Here is a 22,620-nt window from a genome sequence, read left to right as displayed (position 1 = left end):
TAATCTGGCATGCATTCCAGTCCATTTGTATTATAGTTTGTCTGCATCATTCTAGCACAGATCAGTCACATGGAAATCAATCTTGGCCCCAAAAAGGTACCAATCCAGTTAATAGGTCATGTCTCCTCTGCCCAGGAACACATGCAACCCTAGGCTATTTTCAGCCTTGTGTCTTATCAGTGACATGTAAATTAAGTCCTATGGCACTGAAGGAAGTAGCCCAATTCGGGTCACCCGGGTCATTCGCGACCACCTCTCAGCCTTCCATACCAAATGAAGAGTTGGTCAGACAGTAGAGAATACAAGCCAATATCTGTTTATTCAGGTACACCCAGTCTGCCCAATCACTAGGAGTGCTGCAGAGGGACTGATATCAGCAAGCATAGAGATACATTATGCACATTTTAGAACCTATGAAGGCGCGCCCACAATGGAATTTTCCAAGCAGATGCAGCTAAACAATGAAATACAGAGAATGCGTTTTGATTCTGAGGCCGGGCACACACTATCTACTACTTAAGGTCGCTCTGCCGGTGCCCGCCTCTAGACAAGTGGGAGAAGGCCTCTATCTAGACCGAAAGGTATGCGCTAATAAGGACAGTGTATTCATTAGTGAATCGAAACCCAGCCTCTGGGAAATGAAACCCTGCAAAGGGCTCTTCTCAGAAATGACGAAGGATTCGTTTTGATTATAACTCAAAATGGCGCCCACATAGAAAATGGTGCAGCGAATGCTAACTTACATAGAACAAAGCACAATCATGAATGTTTCTATTCTAACAACACAACAATCTCTGGACCCACATCTGAGCTTACCTGCCCTACCTCTGAAGACTCACTTACACAACACAGCCAAGGACAGACTGGAAACCCAAAGCAGCCCTGGCAATTTTGTTGGACCGGCCCCTACCCCACACCCTGGGGGAGGGGGCAAGTGTAAAGCATGCTGCTTAACAAAACCGGTCCCCAGCACTGCTGCTTTTGTTGCCAGGGGACGATATTGCAGCATCACTGCAAAACCGCCCCCAGTAACAAAACTGGTCCAAACCACTCCAAAACCGGTCCTCACCCTTAGAGCCTACCAGGCAAATGCCTGATGCCCGCTACAGCCGGTCCTGCGCTGAGCACAGCAAGCGATTGATGGAGTGCTTGAATTAATCTCAGCCACTGGTAATCAGTCTGGACCTAGACCAGTGGCAGATATTAATTCTAACATTTTACTCATGGTTTATGCATTTCTTATCTTTACAATATTGCTTAACCTCTTTTCCCTTGCAGCCTGGCACTGCACGCTCGCTCTCAGATGACTCTGTCATTGCAAACCTTACTAGGGAGAACACTCTGCATGGAGAGCACATGAAGCAAACACTTCCCCATTTAACTCTGGCACTGCTCATAGTGAGCACCCTTCATCAATACCTTTGCATCCAGCAAAACAATGGGGCACATTTACTAAACGTTCACGCAATGCAGGTTAGCAAGCAAAGTTTCAGCACTGTGCTGCGTTGGGTGAATAGGGGAGAGCAGCCATGCTTCTTATTTTCAAAGATATGGAGCATCTCTGCCCTGTCCCTGCGCTGCCGCACTGTATGCATCCTAGTGCCAATGCAGACATCCTTGCACCATAGGGCAAGGGTGCCTGCATTACAGCCTGGATTGTTTTTGTGCAGAAAGGGACCCCTTCCTGCACACAAACAATCCTTAAAGACATTTTCCTCTTTCTGTGTGTGCTGTAGAATGCAGCACACATGTAAAGAGGAAATAACGAGGAGAAATAAACATATTTCTCCTCGTTTTACATCACTTGAGATGGCGTAGCATTTTGACGAATACCCAGGTATAAAAATCTTTGTAAATATTTGAATGCTTCAAAATACATTGGTGAGATGCTTCCCAAGTTGAAATGTACTGTGATGCAGAGCAAGTTGCTGCCTTGTGTTCATTTTTTTTACAGGGCCACGCAAATCAGGCCTTGCACGCTTAGTAAATATTACTGGAGCCTTTGCATTGTCCTTGCCTCGCCTTGCGTGGCACACAATGCCAATACAAACGCTTTATAGATATGGGCCCAAGCCTTGAAGCACGTTCACCATCTTGTGAAGAGAGAGCTCTCTTTGTTTTGGGGTTTGTGGTCCCCACAAAGCTGGGAATTGGCTGAAATGTAGCAAGTATCTGAAAAAATGTATGAAAAACTCAAATGGGTTCCATGCCTCTATCACACAGAACAAAGCTGGAAATTGAAACAGGAGAGCGAACAACTGTGGATGGACCAAGAGGCCTACAGAGACGAGGAGGATGAGGAAGATGAGGAGGAGGATCCATACAGCTTTGCCAGCAACAATGATGTGTATGACCATATACTAAGCACTGGCCAAGGAGAAAAAAGGAAAGGCCGAAAGTCCTTTATCATCAACAGACCACCCGCCCCTGCACCACGCCCACTTCCCAGTGTAATTCCTACCAGCGACAGCAGCAAACCATTCATAGCACAAGGTAGAGTCTATTTATGTGTATTTGCCTGCTATGCCCTTGAAAAACAGTCATGCAAATGGGACCAATGAACATTGCAAATATGGAGCTTCTAAGTTAGTAAATGTGTTGTGTGGTGTTGTAGGGAAGGGAACAGTGGCGGCTGGTGGCATTTGAAAGTGGTAGGGCATAAAAGTCAATGGTTGAGTGCCCAGTGGTAAAAGAGGTGTAAAACCAGATGCAAGCACAACATCATGGTTACCTATTCAGACTGGCAAACCGAAAAAATGAATAACTAAAAACCGGCCTACATGATTGATGACAATGACGTGCAAATTGGGGCAATTTTGAGCTTGCAAACAGTAGAGATATGCAGTGATGATGTAGCTATGAATTTACAAGGGTATACCGCATGCATTTGTTATTTGTGGTTGTCTGTGTTTGCAGTAATATCAGGGAACAAGTGCACAAAAGTAAACACCAAACCAGGTGGCCGCTGGCAGAAGCAGAACACAAATCAGACCTACATTAGGTGGTGCTGCAGCTCCTATGATCTTGTAGAGAATGTTATGGCCATTATTTGGCAGTTTCACAACATTCCGGCAACCAAACATTAATGTGAGCAAAACAGAGGCACGCACAAGCAACATCAGGGTCTGGAAAACACAAAATAGATAAGCTCCACATGAGCATGTCGGACACCAAAATAAAAGAGGCCCGAGATAAATATGTGCAAATCGGGGCAAATTTTAACTTGAAAATACACAGTGACGGTGTAGCTATTATTTTACACGGGTAGACTGCATTCATTTGTCTGACTCTTTTGAGCTGTAGTCGATATTCGTGCCAGTAATATCAGGGAGCAACACAACAGTAAACACCAACCAAGGCGGCAGCAGCAGACGACAAAAGTGGCCTGGCCAACATATGGCTGTGCTGCTGCTTCTGTGATCTTGTACTTGTAGAGAATTATATAACTATTATTAGGCAGTTTCACTACTCTCACACATTCCGGCAACCAAATAAATATGAATGCGAGACAAACAGATGCACGCACAACCAAAGGGTAACGGGGTCAGACTGGTGAACAGAAAATAAATAAGATTCAGCACGGGAGCACATCGAGCACTGAAATAAAAGGTGTCCCAAGATAGCTTATAAAAAACTTACCTTGGCTTCCCGCGCTGACTTCCGACTCGAGTCCCGAGACTGCTCCCGCCGTCCTGGATTTTGAATGCTGCCGCTGCGTCTGACGTGGTGTGGGCTCTCGTCACTGAAGGCTGCAGGCAGCCTCCCTCCCCTCCATGGCAGCCGGCGCTGATTGTTTCGGCCGGGTGCCCTAACCGCGTCATTTCTCCTAGTCTGCATCCTGCAGAACGGAGAGTGGGAGGTGGCTTGGGGGAGCGGCTTGCCCACTGTTGCTAATACTGTCTATTTGGACGCCTCTCAGGCTGTCCAAACAGTCAGTATTAACAACAGTGGGAAAGCCACTCCCCCAAACCACTCCCCCCTGCCCTGAGGCTCGAGTAACCAGGAAGTTCTGCTGACTGCTTTCTCGCCGTGCGAGAAGGGCAGGCAGAAACAAATGGTAGTTATAAATAAATAACTACCATTTGTTTCTGCCTTCTTCTCGCACGGCGAGAAAGCAGGGGGGCGGCGTCCAAACGCCCCCATGGAAGAACCGCCACTGGAAGGGAAGGAGCTGTGTTTTGACAAGCAACCACAAGGGGCGCCACATCTGATGTGAGATCCACTAATACATTTCATGAGAAAGAAGAAAATCTCCCTTCACATATGTAGATGTGCAAGGGAGTGTTTACCAAACATGTTTAAAGCAAATAGATCTGATTAAGAGCATGATCGCTGTGCTCCTTTCAGCCACTGAACTGCAGCTGCCCTCTCGCTGAGCCTGTGGAGGAAGATACGAGGGCCCTCTGCGTGGCTCAGACTCAGCATGTGTAGCTTTAAGTCGTGCCTGGCTTCTGTGGTTTCACTGACAACAGAAATACGTGCCACACAGTGCTTAATTTGTAAGCCAATAAGTGCCGGGGCTCTCGTCGGGAGGCCACTGCAGCTTGCACCGCACATTGCCACTACCAGCTGGCAATGACCGTACACACATAGCTACTAACCATCACACGCAGCTGTTGTTGTGCCAATACCTAAATTAGCCAGACAGCGCCACCATGTGGCAGACTGTCATAAGCCCCAGGGCTGGCAATTAGGTGCTGGTGCTGAGCACCGGAAACCACCAGCTCAAATTAAGCACTGGTGCCACACTAATTGCAGAATTGCTCACGTTCAACAGGTCAGACTTTTATGGCAATATATTGTGCAATAAGTTCATGACACTGGGAACTCAATTGAAGCAAGTTGTCTGGGGTCCATACAGGGGATACAGGAAAAGCTACCACCAGACCTGCTTGAAATAGTTCTGAGAACCTTATCCACCTCAGAATGATGATTGTTTTAGGAAAAAACTTGTGTTTACACCCCTATAAAGTGTTATCTATTCAGTGTGGCCTAACTGATGCTGCAAAGTCAGTAGAAGCAGCTCTCTGGATTACTTTTCCACTTTTCTCTAAAACTGATCGATTTACAGGGTCATCTGGTAATGTTCATCGCCAAGCTTACTTGCTCTTCCTTGGTTCTGCAATGGGCTTAGCTCCTGCAGCCCTGGAGAGCCACTATCATGTGAGAAACCGGAAAACAATATACAACTCCTTTGAAACATGTCCCAAATAGCTCAGACTGAGCAAGTGAGGCAAACGAACCCGGCAGCCATTCGGCAGATTACTCCCCTCCCCCACCCCCCACCCCCAGGAAATGCTGTAAGTCTTAAAATCACACATTTCCTTCCTTTTTTCTGTCCATCCTTCATTCAGTCTTTAGCCCTTCTTTGCATTCTGCTTTCTGTCCTTTTCCATTTGCTTTCTTTACTTCTTTCCACCCATCTGTCCATCTTTCTTTCTTTTTACCCATCCTTCCTCCTCTCTATCCTTCTTTGTCATTTTCATACCTTCTTTTTGTATTCATCCTTCTTTCTCTGTATCCATTTATCCACCCTTCCACCTGTCACTTTTACCTTCCTTCCTTATTTTCATCCACAAATCTATCTTTTCTCTCTATCCATCCTTCTCCCAATCACCCTTCTCTTCATTCATCATCCATTCATCAGCTATCCTTCGCTCGTCCATCCTTCTTTCCATCAATTACTCCATCTTTCTCCACATTTATCCATCCTCTCTCCAGCCCCCTTCCTCCCCACCTCTCCCTCCCTTTCATTTTTACACTGAAAGAGGTTAATTTATGAGCCTGGTGTTGGGTTAATGACGCCCCTGGTCATGGTACATGAACTTACTGCCCAGAGGTTGTTTATCTTGCTCTGACTTTCATTATGGGAGACAATACTTGGTCCTCCAGCTGCAGAGTTCACTGCTTGCCTCATCCATCTTAAGGTTTATGTGCCCTCTCAGTTTCCAGTCTGTAGATTTCACCACTGCCTTCCCGTCTATACGGTCTAAGTTCAGTCACATTTCTATCGAAGAGTCTACAAACCAATTTTTAGTCAATTGGAGTGCTTGAAACAAGACTGATTGGTTTTGTCAATGTTTGTTTTTTATATTCCACTGCAAAGCGTGCAGTGGTTCCTACTGAATTCTGATCGAATGCTCCAGTGAAAAGGAATCTCTGGTTCAGGCCTTAGTTTCTTTAATTGAACTCAAGCACAGGATCCTTTTATCCCAGCCTGGGGGAGGCTGCCAGGAGGAGGTTGTAGCAAGGGTGGGAAGCAGGGCCCTGCATCTCTTGAGATGCAGAGGGAGGCCGGCGCTTTACATTATGCTGTAGGTTGTGGCAAGCTGTCTTCAACAAGGCTGGTTTGTTCATGCTCACTAACAACAGAAGCACTCACAGAAGGAGGCCCTATTCAATCTTAATAAGGCCGACAGGGCGTCTGCTAGTTTTCTGCGGGGGTTCCACATCTGCAAACCCTAATGAAACCCTAATCAGCAAAATGGATAAACCGCCTTTGTTGAGTAAGTAACATGCAAGACCACACTACTGTAGCATCCTAGAGTAAAAACACCTGTTACAGAACTTACACCAATTTGTTTGCTACATTAACATCTGGTCTAGATGTAAATACCAGACAACACAATATCATACTTTTGCAGAAATGGCATGGTTTCATAACCTAAAACCCCTTTCTACTCCTTAACCCTACCCATCACTGAAGCCTAAAACCTCTTTACCCCAACTCAGCCCTGAACCCTGAAAAAAACATTACTAGCTCTTATCCCTAACCATCCCTGAATCCTAATATCCCTTTACAACCTTTTACCTCACCAATACTGAACCCTAAAAACCCTTGCTATTCCTCATCTGTGCCCATCCCTGAAACCTTATAACGCCTGATTTTAAATGATGTAAGTTATATGCATGCAGCACACATGGAAAGGGCCAAAAACAAGGAGAAATTAAGAATTTATCCTCGCATTGCCCTTCTAATGCCTGGTAATCCATGGCGTTAGAATGGTGCTGTTTTTGGCGCTGCCTCAGCCTTGTAAATGGGGGCAATGGTTGTTGCAGTGTGGCATATTTACAATTTGGCGTTAAGCCACATTAAGTGGTTTACCGCCACCTTGTAAATATTGGAAATGGTGCTACGCCGCCAGAGCATGCTCCGATGGAGATTGGGACTTGTAAATATTCCCCTATGTTTCCTCTGGCAGCATCCAAAACCTTGTGTGAAGCCGAAATTCACTTCAGAACAGAAAATGGCAGGAGTGTCTATGGTTGATTGAAAGCATTGGCATCTGATCACAGAGCACAAAGCAGCACCCCACACCTCCAGACCATAATGGTTCCGGAAGATCAGATTTGAAAAATCAAAAATTGTTATGTATCGTAGAGCTCGCAATGGATATCCAGAAGAGAATATGTACCTGTAAGTGCCAAGTGTACGTTTTACAAGAATAAAGGTGAGATACAATAGCAGCAGAATAAACCAGACAACTATCATAAGAATTGTCAAAGCCAAGAGGTCTGGTTTCATGTGCTATGAATGCAAACAGGGTGTGTGCCTGTCTGTTTGCCAGTGGCAGCTCCTCCGCAGGCCCAGACTGGCCATTGCGGGCACTGGGCAATCCCCCGGTGCGCCGCAAGGGTGCGGGCCGGTTTTGGGCCCCTGGGGGCCGTTTTTATTACAGGGCCGTTTTTATTACAGGGCCGTTTATGCAGCATAGCTGCAAAATCGGCCCTGCAACAAAATCGGCCGAAAACCGGCCCCGGCAAAGAGCTCAGACCTCCCCCCGGGGGCCGGCCGAGCACTTTGCCGGGGCCAGTTTTGGTTCCCAGTCCGGCCCTGCTCCTCCGCAATGGCGGAGGAGCGTCACCCTACTGCCTGCCTCAGAGCGAGAAAATATTTTTAAAAACTACGTTCTTGAAGTGTTTTATTTTACATATGCTGGCTCTTAGCCAGAGGTGTTGGGAGAGGCAGTGCCTAGGCATGGGAGGGCGGAGGAGGAGTGCTACATGCACTCCACTCCCTTAGTGCGCATATGTGTTTTGGCCGGCTATCTCAGGGCGACCAAAATATACATGCTCACTTAGGTTTCTTCAGCCCAGCTTCTTGTATGAGCAGGGCATCTTTCCTGTCTGCTCAGACCAATCCCCGCACTGGAGCAGGATTGGGCAGGGAGTCTGTCCCAGGGGCCGCTGGGAAGGAAGAGGAGAGGCGGCACGACGAGAGGCGAATCTGGATGCCGCTTAAGGTAAGTTAACATTTTTTTTATATTGCGTTCCCCCTTCCTCCCCTGTGTGCAGTGGGTAAATTGTAAAATGAAAAGTGCAGGGGCTCTCCTCAGGAGACAGCGCTAACAAGAGAAATGTGCTGGTGCAAACTTCCTCCTGACTAGAGCCCTGGCATTTATTATTCTGGAGAGGACTCTAATGCCAAGAACTGCCGATTTTAGAGCTGGGGAACTGGGTTCAAGTCTCAGCATGGCTCAAAATCCTGTGATTCTGGGGAAAATCACCTGGATTCCAAATGAGTGTGTCCTTAACTTGTACTATAAGCACAGGTGCTGAGGATTAGGTGCCGGTGCTGAGCACCAGCTCAAATTAAGCAATGCCTGTGCGACACCTCCCACTCGTCCCCTCCAACTCCACCACCCCTCGTTTATGGCAGTTAATGCTGCTGTTAGCACATAACAGCTGTATCTGTTGGCTTTGTAAATGCTTTGTTATTGAACCCCCTATCCCTGTCTTTTCATTTTACGTTTCTTCTGCCTGATAACCCGCGTTTTTCAGGAAAATTCAACATTGACGATGCTTTAGGACACAGTTATTTCTGCAATATTTTTGTGGAACAGGTAATTCCAAATTAATTTCTGGTGGATGCAGCATACATATATGTAACTTATTAGATGGTGTTGATAAGCTGCGTCAAGATGGAATACAGGGTGGTCCTGCTGTTAGTGAAAAGACTATTTATATAGAGGCACAGACCAGCTTTCATCCTCAAAGTCCATGCAATAGGCTGTGAAACAGACGACGAATTCTGCATCTAAGGTAAGACGACAGTAGGAGTGTCTGTACGTGCGAGATTCTGCAATGCAGTTATTTACTGGTGTAAGTTTACTCTACATAGTAAGTTATAGTTTTTGCATGATCAGGCCATATGAAAAAATCTAATATTTCCTTGTGTTGCTTTAGCACCGACAGGCCAATGCCAAGTGAAAGCTTTTTTGCAAGATAAAGGATGCAGGACGGTTTCAATAAACCCTGCAGTGCCTGAGCAGCAGGGAGAGACTTGCCATTACCAGCTCATCCAACGCGCCCACTCAGCTGAATTTCCAGAGTCAATCAATTTAAGTACTCCTCAATCAATGGTGTTATTGATGCACTTGATTTAATTTATTCTCCATATTGGTGATATGCTAGGATCTGCCAGCGCTGCTATTCCCAAGTGTTTCTCCAGCTCTAAACATTATGCATTCATTGCATATTTCCTATCGAACGTGCAGGCTGTAATTTACGCGTTAACAGAAGCGCGGATAACTCACATTAACATGTGTGGTTGTAGTAAAGTACAAGATTTATTCAGAAACGTGTATCTGATAAGGGATGTGGGACTCGAAAATTAACTGCATTTGGGGTAAGACATTCTCTCCACACTTTGGTTTCTGCCAATTGGTGAACTAACCTACTCATATGGCAGGACTTACCTTAGATGGTATTTTTGTCAATCATGGGGCTCTGGGATTGAGAGATCTTCTCCCCCTCTTCTCGACTGACCATAGTGTGGTACTTCTTAAAATCACAATACAGAAGGCCAGAAGTCAGTTGCAGAGCAAAATCACCATGTTTAGGAGGTGGAATAACATTTTTGCTGATAACTTTGAGGCAGCCCTGTGCAAATCCTTAAAAAGGAAGCAGAGTCATCTGGAATACACTGCAGATGACTTTCACTCGTGGGTGGAGAATGCCATGGATCAAATTATTCCGCCTGCCTCTAAGACAGGGACTAGAACCCGAGCATCTGCTCCGTAGTTCTCAGAGGTTCTTAAAGAGCTCACATGTCTTTGCAGGAGGCAAGAACCCAGGTGGAGGCTTCCTTCTTCCACTGAAGAAAAAGATAAGCACAAAGAACTGATGCACAGTTTTAAACATGCTATCATACTAGCTAAGTCCTCCTACTTCACTGCGAAAATATGGTCGGCCACTAATGCCCCTGAATAATTTATAAAAAATCTCTCCACTTCCCTAGCTCAGCAAGTCAACAAAAATTCCCAGGGCCTCTGCAATACCATTGCAGCTTACGTAAGGAACAACATTCTGAAGATTGTTGGCTGTTTCAATCTTAATGAGGTTTGCCCCCTCAGACAAAGATGAGGGGGCGACTAACTGCACCCCCACCGCTACACTATCTATCTTCCCTCTGTTTCCCCTATGAAAGTTTAGCAGCATCTTCTACTCCAGATGAGCCATGTCCTCCCCATATCTTGCAGTTAGTACCGATCAGATTACCCTATTTCTCGAAAAAGTCCACATTCAAATCCTTTTAACAGGTATCTTCCCCTATCCTGGAAGGAGGCTATAGTTATCACCCTTAAAAAGAAGATTAACGGTAACTCTAAAGATTTGAGTGATCTATGCCCTATATAATTTCTTCCTGCCCCACTTGGGATCCCCCTACAAATGACCCACCTGCTCACAGGCATGGCACTTGTGAGGACCGGTCTCTGCAGGCTTCCCTGAAGAGACCCCTGGTTTCTTATTACATGGGGAATGGAATCCTTTACCCTGGATATTAGTTTGGGGCCCTTTAGAGAACTCCTGTGCTTTACCCTTGTTACCCCACTCTTCTGCTGGGGACCCTGGTGTAGTCTCCCCCATATACCTTCTTGTGGACCATGGGACTCACCCAGCCGTCCGCCTTCATAGCAAGCTTCCTGGAGTCAGTCAGTTTACTATCAGTCAAGTGCTGGCACAGTTCTGATCAACATAGACTAGACAAGTGCTCCCATGTAATCAAATTATAGAGCCCTTGAAAATCTGTCACATTACTGCCCTTCACCCAACCATCCAGTGAACTACAAAAAGAATCTATACATTCTAATCAAGTGTGTGCTTCAGTTTTCCTACTGGACCTAAACTGATCCCTTTACTTGTCAGGAGTGGGACCATACCTAATGAGAAGGCCCTCCTTCATGTCAGGGTAGGTGAGGTTATACCCCTTCCCCCAAGCCACTAAAGTGTCCCTCCCATCTTCTGGCAAAAGTGGTCACAATCCTGGTCCCCAATTCTTTTCAGAAACCCCATTCATGTGGATAAATGCCTCATAACCCTGAAATCACCTTTGGATATCATCACCCTACTTGTACTCCTTGCCTACATGTTTAGGAATGTGTACTATCCTCTCTGAGTGCACTGAGGAATTGCTGTCACCACTTGTTCTGGATCTACTCCTCTGATCCAGCTCTTTTACTCTAAGCTCAAGGTCTAATGACATCCTTTTTCTTCCATTGCCAACTTGAGGCTCTCCAGCTCCATTGCCTCTCTCCTTGCATCCCGCCTGTCCACCAGCTCCTTTGGGGACAAGCCACTGCTGCGTGACCTGGGAGGTGCCCCCCCTCCCAAAAACCCATCAACCCTTGGAATAGCCTCCTCCGCCTCCAGATCTTCAGATTGATCACTAGCATGTCTGGCTGCTTCCCAGGCCCTTAGTGCTTTTTGTAGCTCCTCATTTCTGATGAGGTCTCTGGTTTGGACTCTATAGTTTTTACAAATAGCCTTCAACTCCTTTACGTTGTAGGTTTCCAACCTTTCCTCCTCAAAGGCTACTTCCAGGGATGCAACTGATGATGCTATTGATTCTGTCACGATGCAATCAAAAGTTCAAGTTTTAAACAAATGTCAAGATCAAAAATAGACCAAAAAAGAAACAGTATGTGGTACGTAATGATCTGCGATATGGTAGTAGTACACACCAATAATTGTAGGTCATGCGCAAACGCAAGTCCTATCCTCATTGCTGACAACCAATGTTAGAAATGGGGGTCTCTACTTGGCAGGTTGTTATGCTGTCCAAGTAGGAACCCTTCTTCCTAGTCAGAGTAAGGGGGATACACTACTGAAATAACCCCTACTCACTCCCTTGGTAGCTAGGCATGATCAGCCAGTCTTATCTCAGAGGCAGTGTGTGAAGCCTTTGCACATAACCAACAGTAATAGAGTGAAAATACTACAAAAGGACCCCACACCAATGTTAGATAAAGATTCAATATTTTATCTGTTCGAAACGACCAAAAGCGATAAAAATCCACCATACAGTTCCTTGAGGAGGATAGCTCCTTCCGGGGCTATCACGGGATCGTGAACAACAAATCCAAACAGTTCAGTCTGACTGCGGCATTGGAAGTCAGCTACGGTGTCAAGAAGACCCACAAACCAGTATATTTAGAAATGCAGGACATTGGCGACTTCTCGTTGAGCTCCGAAGAGCCGTCATCGGCAGGTGTCGGTTCCAGAGGTTGGTGCCAGGGGCGTTGGGTCTTTGAAGTCACACACATTGCAGTGTCGGCAGGCATCAGAGATGGTGTGAAGTGCCGCAGTGCGGTGGGCGGTTCCCTCAGGTTGTGCTGCAGGCAGCTACTCAGTGACAGTCGTCCAGCAGTGTCAGTGTGACCATGGCTGGGGTGTGAAGTGATGCGGTGCTCATTGAGGTGGTGTCGTCATCACTGAAACATTGTAGTCGGCTAATGAACTGGATTTGATGGCGCCTGCGTCGGTAGACCAAGGCTGCAGTGCAGGATGAGGGCGGTGCGACGTGCAACTTACGAGTGGTACCCTCGAACCACAGTGCAGGCAGTGGCGTTAAGGTTGGCATGGAGCAGCGTCATCGGGATACTAGGGCAGCGGCGTGAATGCTAGGCAGTGAAAAGTGCTGTGCCGACAGGTCGCAGTACAAGCAGCCGCATGGTGGGAGTGTTGGGCGTCGTCGTTGGTAAGACCAGGGTTGCAGTGCGAAGTGCGATACTGCCTTCAGCACACGGAGCTGGCAGTAGCGTTGTTGACGGCGTCGGGTTGCTTTTTCTTCTGTTGTAGCACAAAAGACACTTCCCAGTGCTGGTAGCAGATGAACTGGTAGATTTTGATTTTCCTGAGACTTCTTGAACAGGGGCAAGCTCTACCTCAAGCTCTTGGAGAAACTCAATAAAAAAAGTTGCAGGAAGTTCAATCCAGTCCTTTCTCTGCTCAAGACAGAAGCAGCCACTGCAGGCCAATACAGCAAAGTGGTTGTTCCTCCTCACAGATTCTCTAGCTCTTCTTCTTGGCAGGTTCCTTGATTCAAAAGAGTTATACCACATTTCCATTTGTTCTCTTGTGGCAGAGAGTCTCTGTGCTTCGTCCAGACAAGTTCTGTCCTCTAGCCCAGCTTCCTGGCAGGAGGTGGAGACAGCATTGTGTAAGGCAGACCAGTCCCATCCAGATGCAAGAAAATCTCCTCCAATTACTCTAAATGCAGCCCAGGTCTATTCAGCCCAGCCCTGATTCAACCAGGAAACGAAGCTAACACCTTAACCTCCCTAGTGGCTGTCTACAGTGAATGCACATCCCCATCCCCTGTCACTCCAAAGCCAGACAGTCAATCCACAACCAAGCAGAGGCACACAGGATGGTTAAGCAAGAAAATGTATACTTTCTAAAAGTGGCATTTTCAAACACATAGCTTAAAAATTAACTGTACTAAAAGACGTGTTATTAAATTGTGAGTACAGAGAGCCCAAGCCCCATTCTCCATCTTGTACCAATGGGAAGTTGTACTTGTAAGATATTACAAAGTATCTCCCCTTCTATCCTATGGGACAGATAGCCTTTCAATAGTGAAAAATGAATTACACTGTATTTGACTATCGAGACATTATACACACACCAGTACGTGTCCTACCTTTCACATACATTGCACCCTACCCATGGGGGGACCTTGGGCCTACCTGAGGGGTGACTTACATGTGAGAAAAGGGAAGGTTTGGGGCCTGGCAAGTGGGTGCACTTGCCAAGTCGACATAGCAGTCACAACTACGCACTGACATTGCTGTGGCAGGTGTGAGAACCCTTTGAAAGGCTACTTGTGTGGGTGGTACAATCAGTGTTGCAGGCCCACTAGCAGCATTTGATTTACAGTTCCTGGGCACAAACAGTGCACTGTACTAGGGACTTAGCAGTAAATCAAATAGCCAATCATGGAAAGACAAATCCATAACACAATTTACCTTAGGAGCACTTGCACGTTAACACTGATCAACAGTGAGAAAGTGCGCAGAGACACTAAACTAGTCAAAACCAAGAGGTCAGACAGCAAAATGACAGGGGAAACACACTAAAAGATGCCAGGTCTAACAGGCACCCTAAATAGACTCCAGACTGTCCAGAGTGCAGCTGCCCATCTTGTTTTGGACGTTCGTAAACGTCGGTCAGTCACAGAGGGCATTCACTCTTTGCATTGGCTGCCGATAGAGAAGCGTGTGACTTTCAAAGCCCTCTGTATAGTTCACACTGCCCTCCATCACCAGGGGCCGATGCACTTGAAAACAGCCTTTCACTGGTATATACCTAAAAGACAGTTGAGGTCTGCCTCTCTTAGTCAGGTGGAGGTACCGAGATTTCGAAAAGCCAGGTGGGGTGCTCCTATCGAGTCGCTGCTGCCAAGTTATGGAAAACTCTTCCTACCCACATTGCAAGTCTTTCCTTTCATGCTGCTTTATGTAAGCACTAGAAAACCTGGCTTTCCTGCCATGATGGTCAGGTTGTGAAGTCTCTCCTGTAGTTGCTCTCACACTCAGCTAGAGCTTTGAAATCCACAAGTATAATGCGCTCTACAAATTTTCAAATACAAATACTTGGTAGGCAGTGAACATGACTTCCGGTTTGAAGAAGTAGAACCCCCATAATATGGTTCAAGTACTAACACATCACCCTGTTTGAAGTCATAGAACCCACCATTACATGGTTCAGCTCTCGACACCTCACCCAGTTTGAAAAACATCACCATGGTACGGTTCAAGTATTTACACCTCGCCCAGCTTGAAGAAGTAGACGTCACCATGATACAGTTCAGGTATTACCAACCCACCCAGTGTGAAGGAGTAGACATCACCATGCTACGGTTAGGATATTAACACCCCAGCCACTATGGAAAAGTAGACATCACCTGAATACGGTTCAGGTATTAACACCCCACCCAATTTGAAGAAGTAGATCCCAGCTTGATATGATTTAGGTAATAACACCCTGACCAGTTAAAAGAAGTAGGCACCATCATGCTACAGTTCAAGTATTAACACCCCACTCATAAATGCACCTTTCAAAGGATTACTTCTATTTCATCACTTCAAAGAATTGTAGGTCTTGACTATTCCCTCAAAAAACTCAACATGAATCCACCACACATCCGTCCCTCTTAGAATGCAATTAACCCATTCACCCAAGCTCAAACATACCCTTTATTTACAACAATCAGTATCTGTTCCAAATAATTTTCCAAGAAGATGACATAATTACCTACTGCAATCTTGATCACGTGATAAATGCCTGCTACGTGAGACATTAATTTAATTTTTCAGATTTCTAGGGGGTGTTGTTTAACATGAAGTAAACTTTTATTAGCATAAAAAGTCTTTGGCCATGCGTAGCAGGGGTGTGGCCTGCAGCTAACACCACAGGGGCACCCAACCCTCTCCCTCCAGCACACACCAAAGCCATACATGGCGAATGGTTGGCTGCAGGCTTCCCTTTAACATAGTTTTTAATATTCCTTTTTGGAGACTGTAACATGGTAAAAGAAAGGCTCAGAGACATGTTGTTTTAAAAAATAAATAAATAAATAAATAATAAAATGTCTATAAGTCTTTCTTTTCACAATTTTCAGGCCAGAAAATGCAGTCATAAAGACTACCACACGATAACCTTGCACTACAAAAAAGAGCATAGAATCCAGCTAAAAGTGCTTTAAAACAATACATTAATATCTCCTTGGGTAATGTATTTAATGACCCAGGAGACTTACTGTTTTCTTTTATGTTGTTGGGGGCTGCTGGACTCCATGCAGCCCTTTCCAACATTAAACAAAAGGCTTGGTGCTGCTCCTCCCTATTCTATGGTCACCACCATGCAAAAAAATGCCATTGCAGGGCATTATGGGTTGCTTCTTCAAAAGAGCAGTCAATTATAATTGAGCAGCTCCTGCCGCTCATTTATTATTCATTTTTTAAATTTACTTTTAGTGCCCCGGTGCCCATGCACACACCTATATATTATTATTTTAAGGGGAGCAGGGCACCAAGAGGCTTGCTAAGGATGAATATTAAGGCACTTCAAGTGCTTTCTCTCTGACCATAGCTCTTTTTATTGGAGTGCAGAGTGAGGGGTCATAGGCCCTGTGTCACTTTGTGGACATTCCTACCAGAGGTATTGGAAGACCCAGAATATAACATTGACATGAAGGAAGCCCGCTCAGGCTACTGCAAATTGGAACACTGCCCAAATGAGCTGTGCCTTAGCAGGACCTATGGCATTGGAAAGAAACTGGAGCAGGAGTTGTGGGAAGGGGGAAATACCTCATGGAGCTGGAGCGATGGGCTTTAGAACAGGAGATGGACGATGTGCTGTTGGCAGAGGCTCACAGGAAGATGGCAGCCATCTGTGACAGACTGGAATTCTGTGTCCGGAGGGACTATAGTCAGTGCCCTCACAGAAAGAGTGATACATCAGGCTGCATGTTTGTCCTTAAACAAACAATAATGGTTCTGTCGGAAAAAGCATTTCAATTGAACATAGTACTTAATCCCTTGATGTACTCATATATCCTATGAAGGATTTATACAATTTAAACCAATAAATCAACACTGACTCAAATGGAGAGAAAGTAAATCTTTAGTATTCAACTTTCTTATTAACATTAATTCTGCAAAGTATTCGGTGTGCAGTCCAATATATAAAAAAACATATATTGTGAATACACATAGGGCATAGACAGTGATTTGTGACTGAGTGATATAGGTGAGCCAACATATATACATATATAGAGATGAAATTTGTTAAAAAAATCCACTGTGAATCACAATAGTCTAAAGAGGTTAAATTTGTATCTTTTGTTCTTTGGGACTTTGTGCAGTTGGATGTACGACGTCTGTCTGCGTCGGACCCGACGCAGACAGACGTCGGTCTCACTACGTCTGAGCAATTGCCACAGCAACCCAGACCCGTAAAATCTTCCGACCGGCTGGTGTAGAAGAATCGACTATATAAGAAGCAGTGCACCAACAGCACTACATGTGCGTGTCGGCTGACAAGCACCATCATCATTAAAGGAACAGATGAATCACACACCTAACAAGAAGGCTGTCCTACCCCTCCTTCCAGTCCTGATGAAGACCCGCTCTAGATGCTCATAAATCAGCACATCATCACTAGGGTCGAAACGTCGATGTACTTTTGATACACATCCAATTGCACGCGCAACAAAATTCGTTTTATTTATTTATATGTTTACTTACCTCTAATCGGCTGTAATCCGTAGTTTACTACCCCCCCACCCTGCCCCTCCCCCGCCCCATGTCAGTGCTCGGCAGCACTCCCACCACGGGCCTCTACTGGCCCCTACCCATGTCAAGCTGTCTCCCCCCTCCATGCAATCTGGACACAGGGCTGCCTTACTCTCTTAGCTGTCTCCCCCGTCCTTGCAGCCAAGGGCACAGGAACTCCTTCCTGTGTAAGCTGTATCTATAAGCCATCAGGTCATATGGCCCCCTTCCTGTGCTAGCTGTCTCCCCCATCTCAGCTGTCAAGGCACAGGGCCTCCTTCCCATGTTAACTGTCTCCTCCATCCCTGCAGTCAGAGAACTGGGCTCCTTCTATCTTAGCTGTCTCTGCCATCCGTCAGAGCATAGGGCCCCTTACCTGTGTTAGTTATCGCTCCTAGGTTCAATCTGATATAGAAACAAGCATTTACAATGCAACGGTTTCGCCTTTGGAAAGGTTAGAGCTATTGGCATTGTAAATGACAACATTTCATTTGTTCTTGTGCTGGAGTGTCTGCCATTTATTGCAGTATTATTCCTCACTTGTACTTTGTACGCTTTTGTAACCTGCACACATATCACTTTTTCCTCCTATAATGTACCGTTTGCTAACTCTTGTATTTTGGTTGCTCACTATTGTCACTTTTGCCTCATGTAACTTAACGTTTGCTTTTGTAGTTTGTTCACTTGTAATTTTCTCCTCATGTATGATCATTGTTCCTATTGTGAAGCGCTCTGACATCTTCGGGTAAAGTCCGCGCTATATAAAAATGCATAAATAAATAAATAAATACTCGGAGCGAAGAGAAGAAGAGGGTGGCAGCAGACCGACCTGTTCTGGTATTAGAAGTAAACAATTCCGATTTTCTTCTAAGCCAAGTCTCACGGAATTCGATACAATGCTCGGCAAACTGGCGATGACTACAAAAGTCCCTGAAACAAAAGCTACCACACCCCATATGTTTCCGCTGCGTTCACTAATTTTTTTTTAACGGCTACAGTCCCACTTCCCCAAGACCAGCGGGCCGGAGTGGACGGCTTTTGGGGCGGGGGTTGCTGTACAGCTCAGAGGCGGAGCAGGGAGGGCGGAGAATTACCACCACGTCGCTCTCAGGCTGTAAACATAGCGGGTTAGATTCAGAACACAGCCGTTGCAGGGACCTTCTCGAAACAGGGTGAATGCAGGCGGCACAAACACGACAAAAACGGGATTCTCCTAAGCACAGCGTTTCATGGGACTTTCAGAACACGTTCCGAAGGCAACGGGCGCAGTCCTGAGCCTGGAAGCGACGCTCTCATGGAGGTAGCGGAGTGCCCCATACTGCCTCGCCGACGGTGGCGTTTCTGCTGCTGCTGTCGGCCTCAGGGGTGCTCTCCGCTGCTGTACATAACTCATGCTGTAGCCATGCAAAGGAGAACCCAATGTGCCATGACGTTTGTGAACAGATTGTCTCTTCAAAAAGTGAATCCCGCCTGAAGTATCTTTTGCAACGAGCGCCCGAATATTGCCCAGCGTCTATGTCAGAGGTTTGGGTGTGCATGAATTCATCCTTACCCTGGGGGTCTCAGAAGCCCGATGGTTGGGTCGGCTTGGGATGCTGTGAACTAGCCGTTGCAGCAGAATGCCGAGTTGCATGCAAACAGGCCTCTACAATGTATGACATTTCAAAATCTTGCAGGAAAGAGTATGAGACTACGCTCTTTGCATGCATTAACAACAAGTCAGGTCCCGGGCCGACAGCCAATCACAGCACGGCCCGGGGAATGACGTCACGGGGGTGTCCTGGCCGGCAGATTCGGGGCGTGTTTTTCGTGCTCTCCCCTTCCCATTGGCTGGAAGGTAAAATTCCAGCCAATGGGAAGAGGAGAGGGCGGGACTTAAAAAACACACGGAAACGCCCCCGAATCGCGTTATCACGGGAAAGCGTGATTGACAGCCTCTGTCTCCCAATGGCTAGCCTCCATTTATGGAGCTAGCCAATGGGAGACAGAGGCGGAACCAAAGCCCCATATGTAGGATCATGAGATTTCGCCCTGGGCGGAGCAACTGCTACGCAGTTGCAACGGCCAGGGCGAAACCTAAAAAGGCCCAGGCATCCAATTAAAAGTGGCACCCATTAATGAATTAGAAATCTAAAAAAGTGGCCCATGTTTACTATTCGGGACCATTTTGAACTAGTAAAGACACACTGGGGCATATTTCCAAGGGTATTGCGCCGCTGGAACATCACTTTTTTTGACGTTCCGTGGTGCTTTGCCCTGCACCATATTTACAAAGTGGCATTAAGCCACTTTGCATGGCTTACTCCGCTTTGTGAGTATGATACCCTTTCACACAGTTTTGTACGTGAAAGGGGCGCGCAATGAATGTTGACATGGGCATTCCATGGCAACGCCCATTGCTTTTTGACACTGCCCCAGGTTTACAAGAATGTGTACATCTGAGGCACCGCCAGAAACTAACGCTACACAAAGGGAGGCATTTTTGATTGGCGTAATGTGGAGAGGCGCTTTTATTTCTCCTCATTTTTGCACTTTCTATAGAAAGAGAAAATCGCCTTTAACCCCGTCCCTGCGCTGGGAATTCCACCGTGGCGAGGGGTGATCTAGGGGGTGGGCGTGGCGCTTCGGCGCTCATGATGGCTCCATGCCGTGAAGCCTCATGGGCGGCGTGTGCTCATGACGGCGTGGTGCATCACAACCCCGCCCACTCATTAATTCTCCCACGGGGAATTTGTGCCGCATTGGAGGAGCGGCAGTGGCATGACGGCATGAGCACACGCCTACCATGACTCATGACAGCGTGGAGCCGTCATGAGCACTGAAGGGGTTAAAGATTGTTTATGTGCAGAAATGTGTCACTTCATGAACAAAAACAGTAATTCCCTGCAACACAGACGTCCTTGGGTGCCTGTGTTGCAGGAAATTATGCCTGTAAGGCTGACACCCTTGCACTAGGGCATAGCTTCACACTTGTGAATACGGCGCATCCCTGCGTTTTTAAAATAGGGCAGCGCTGCAAAATTTGCTGCAGGGCTGTGCCATTTCCTTGTGAATATATGCCACTGTGCAGCTATTTTGCGAGGTATGGAAGACTGCAATGATGTGTTCTTGCTGTAGGGAACATTTGATTTAGCATCGGGGAAATCAACAGTAAAACATGTCTAGGGGCACCATAAAATATGCCCGCAAACAGCCACAAAACTGGTCCACACACAACCTGTCAGCCCAGCGCGTCAGGCACTGCCCACATGCCATATAGGCCAATACGACCCTGTAAATCTCCCGTCCCTACAATAATGGCATAGAGCCCCTTCCCGTGTCGACAGTCTCCCCCGTCCATGCAGTCAGAGGACGGGATTTTTACCACTGGCCTCTGTCATGGCGTCCGTCCACAAACGCTTCGTCATTAGCGCGCTGGTTCCACCTGTGCACAGGGAGGCTGCAGACTTTAGCAAAATATGAAAAACCTTCGCCAACTTATTTTAATGACGTCTGCATCCTTTCAAGTCTGCTTTCCATAGTAATGCGAAATCCCTCTCCCAGCTGATGCAATTACTGCACAGCAATGTAATAAACATTTTCTGCCCTGGGGGAAAGCTTCAAATTATTCAGGAAAAAAATATTGAAGATCAAAACACACTTGTCAGGGAAGAATGGGTCGTGGTGTGAGAAAAAGGTATCAAATTGGGAGGTTTTGAAAACGCGGGTCTTCTGGCACAGAGAGTAAATCCTGTTTATACTTTCAGATGCCAGAGCCGGACTGACGCTGTCGGTCTCGGTTTCGAAACTGTTCTGGGATGTCTTCCTCTAATGCTGCACGAGGCAGCGCGTACGTCAATCCACGATTTCCCGCCGCAAAGATTGATTGGGTTTGACAGGTATTATTGTCACCTCGCAGACTTAATGTTGCTGTCAAATAAATGGGAACCGTGTGGCACGGTCCGGCGCCAGGCGGTATTTACATATTCCTAGCCGGTTCTTTCCTTCCAGTCCTCCACAGCCTCTGCTTGATCATCCTTCTCACCCACGCACACACTTTTCACCGTCCCCAAAGAGCCAGGCACAGACATTTTTGGGTTTCGCCTGCCGAAGGCTGCGCTCTGCGCAGCTTTTCGGCGCAGGTGAAATCCTATGTCGACAATAAGGACTTCTGGAACGTCCCCCGGCTCTCATTGGCTAGCTCCATAAATGGAGGCTAGCCATTGGGTGCCGGATCTGTCCGTCAAGGCCGGACCAGATTCGGGGGCGTTCCGGAGATTTTTTCCCAGGGCGGAGTTACGTTTTTTCCCGTTCCCTCCCCCTTCACTGAAAGTGAATTCTGATGCGCTGTCCATTCCCGCCCCCTCCGTGTGCCTTTCCGCCCCCCCCTCGCTGTCCTGTGCACGTTTCCCGCCGTCCGTGTCCTCTCCCGCCCCCTCCCGCCGTCCGTGTCCTCTCCCGCCCCCTCCCGCCGTCCGTGTCCTCTCCCGCCCCCTCCCGCCGTCCGTGATTCAGATGCGCTGTCCATTCCCGCCCCCTCCCGCCGTCCGTGTCCTCTCCCGCCCCCTCCCGCCGTCCGTGATTCAGATGCGCTGTCCATTCCCGCCCCCTCCCGCCCCCTCCCGCCGTCCGTGTCCTCTCCCGCCCCCTCCCGCCGTCCGTGATTCAGATGCGCTGTCCATTCCCGCCCCCTCCCGCCGTCCGTGTCCTCTCCCGCCCCCTCCCGCCGTCCGTGTCCTCTCCCGCCCCCCGTGTCCTCATAGGTCCTCGTAGGTGCTTGTTGCTTATTCTAACCATCCTCACCATATGGCTCTTCAAAAACCATCGCTTTCGCTTCTTGCACGAGACGGGAGGGGCCATGGTATACGGTGAGTTTGCCCAATGATGCTTCTCCCTCCTAATCCGCCCCCCTCAGAGATGGATACACTTGGAGAGATCTAGTCATAGTCCGCTCTAGAGGGAGATGCTGACAGCGTGTGCATTTATAAAGTACACTGGTCTGGACGTTTGTTAACATGTCTTCCCCCTCCCCCAGACGGCCTTCAACCGTAAAGTACGAAGATGTCGGATGTTTTTTAAAACA

General features: G+C 47.1%; 1 protein-coding gene across 1 annotated transcript in view; it reads left to right on the top strand.

Moving 5' to 3' along the window:
* BANK1 (B cell scaffold protein with ankyrin repeats 1) overlaps window positions 1–22,620 on the top strand; it is a 2,434,538-nt gene that overhangs the window by 1,978,701 nt on the left and 433,217 nt on the right. The window contains exon 10 of the mRNA XM_078676074.1: window positions 2,224–2,493. Within this exon, the coding sequence (XP_078532200.1) occupies window positions 2,224–2,493 (270 nt within the window). The remainder of the gene's footprint in view (window positions 1–2,223; window positions 2,494–22,620) is intronic.

This window comes from Lissotriton helveticus, chromosome 2_1 (genome assembly GCF_964261635.1).
Source record: "Lissotriton helveticus chromosome 2_1, aLisHel1.1, whole genome shotgun sequence".
Classification (NCBI taxonomy): domain Eukaryota; kingdom Metazoa; phylum Chordata; class Amphibia; order Caudata; family Salamandridae; genus Lissotriton; species Lissotriton helveticus.
This window is presented reverse-complemented; position numbering and strand designations above follow the sequence as displayed.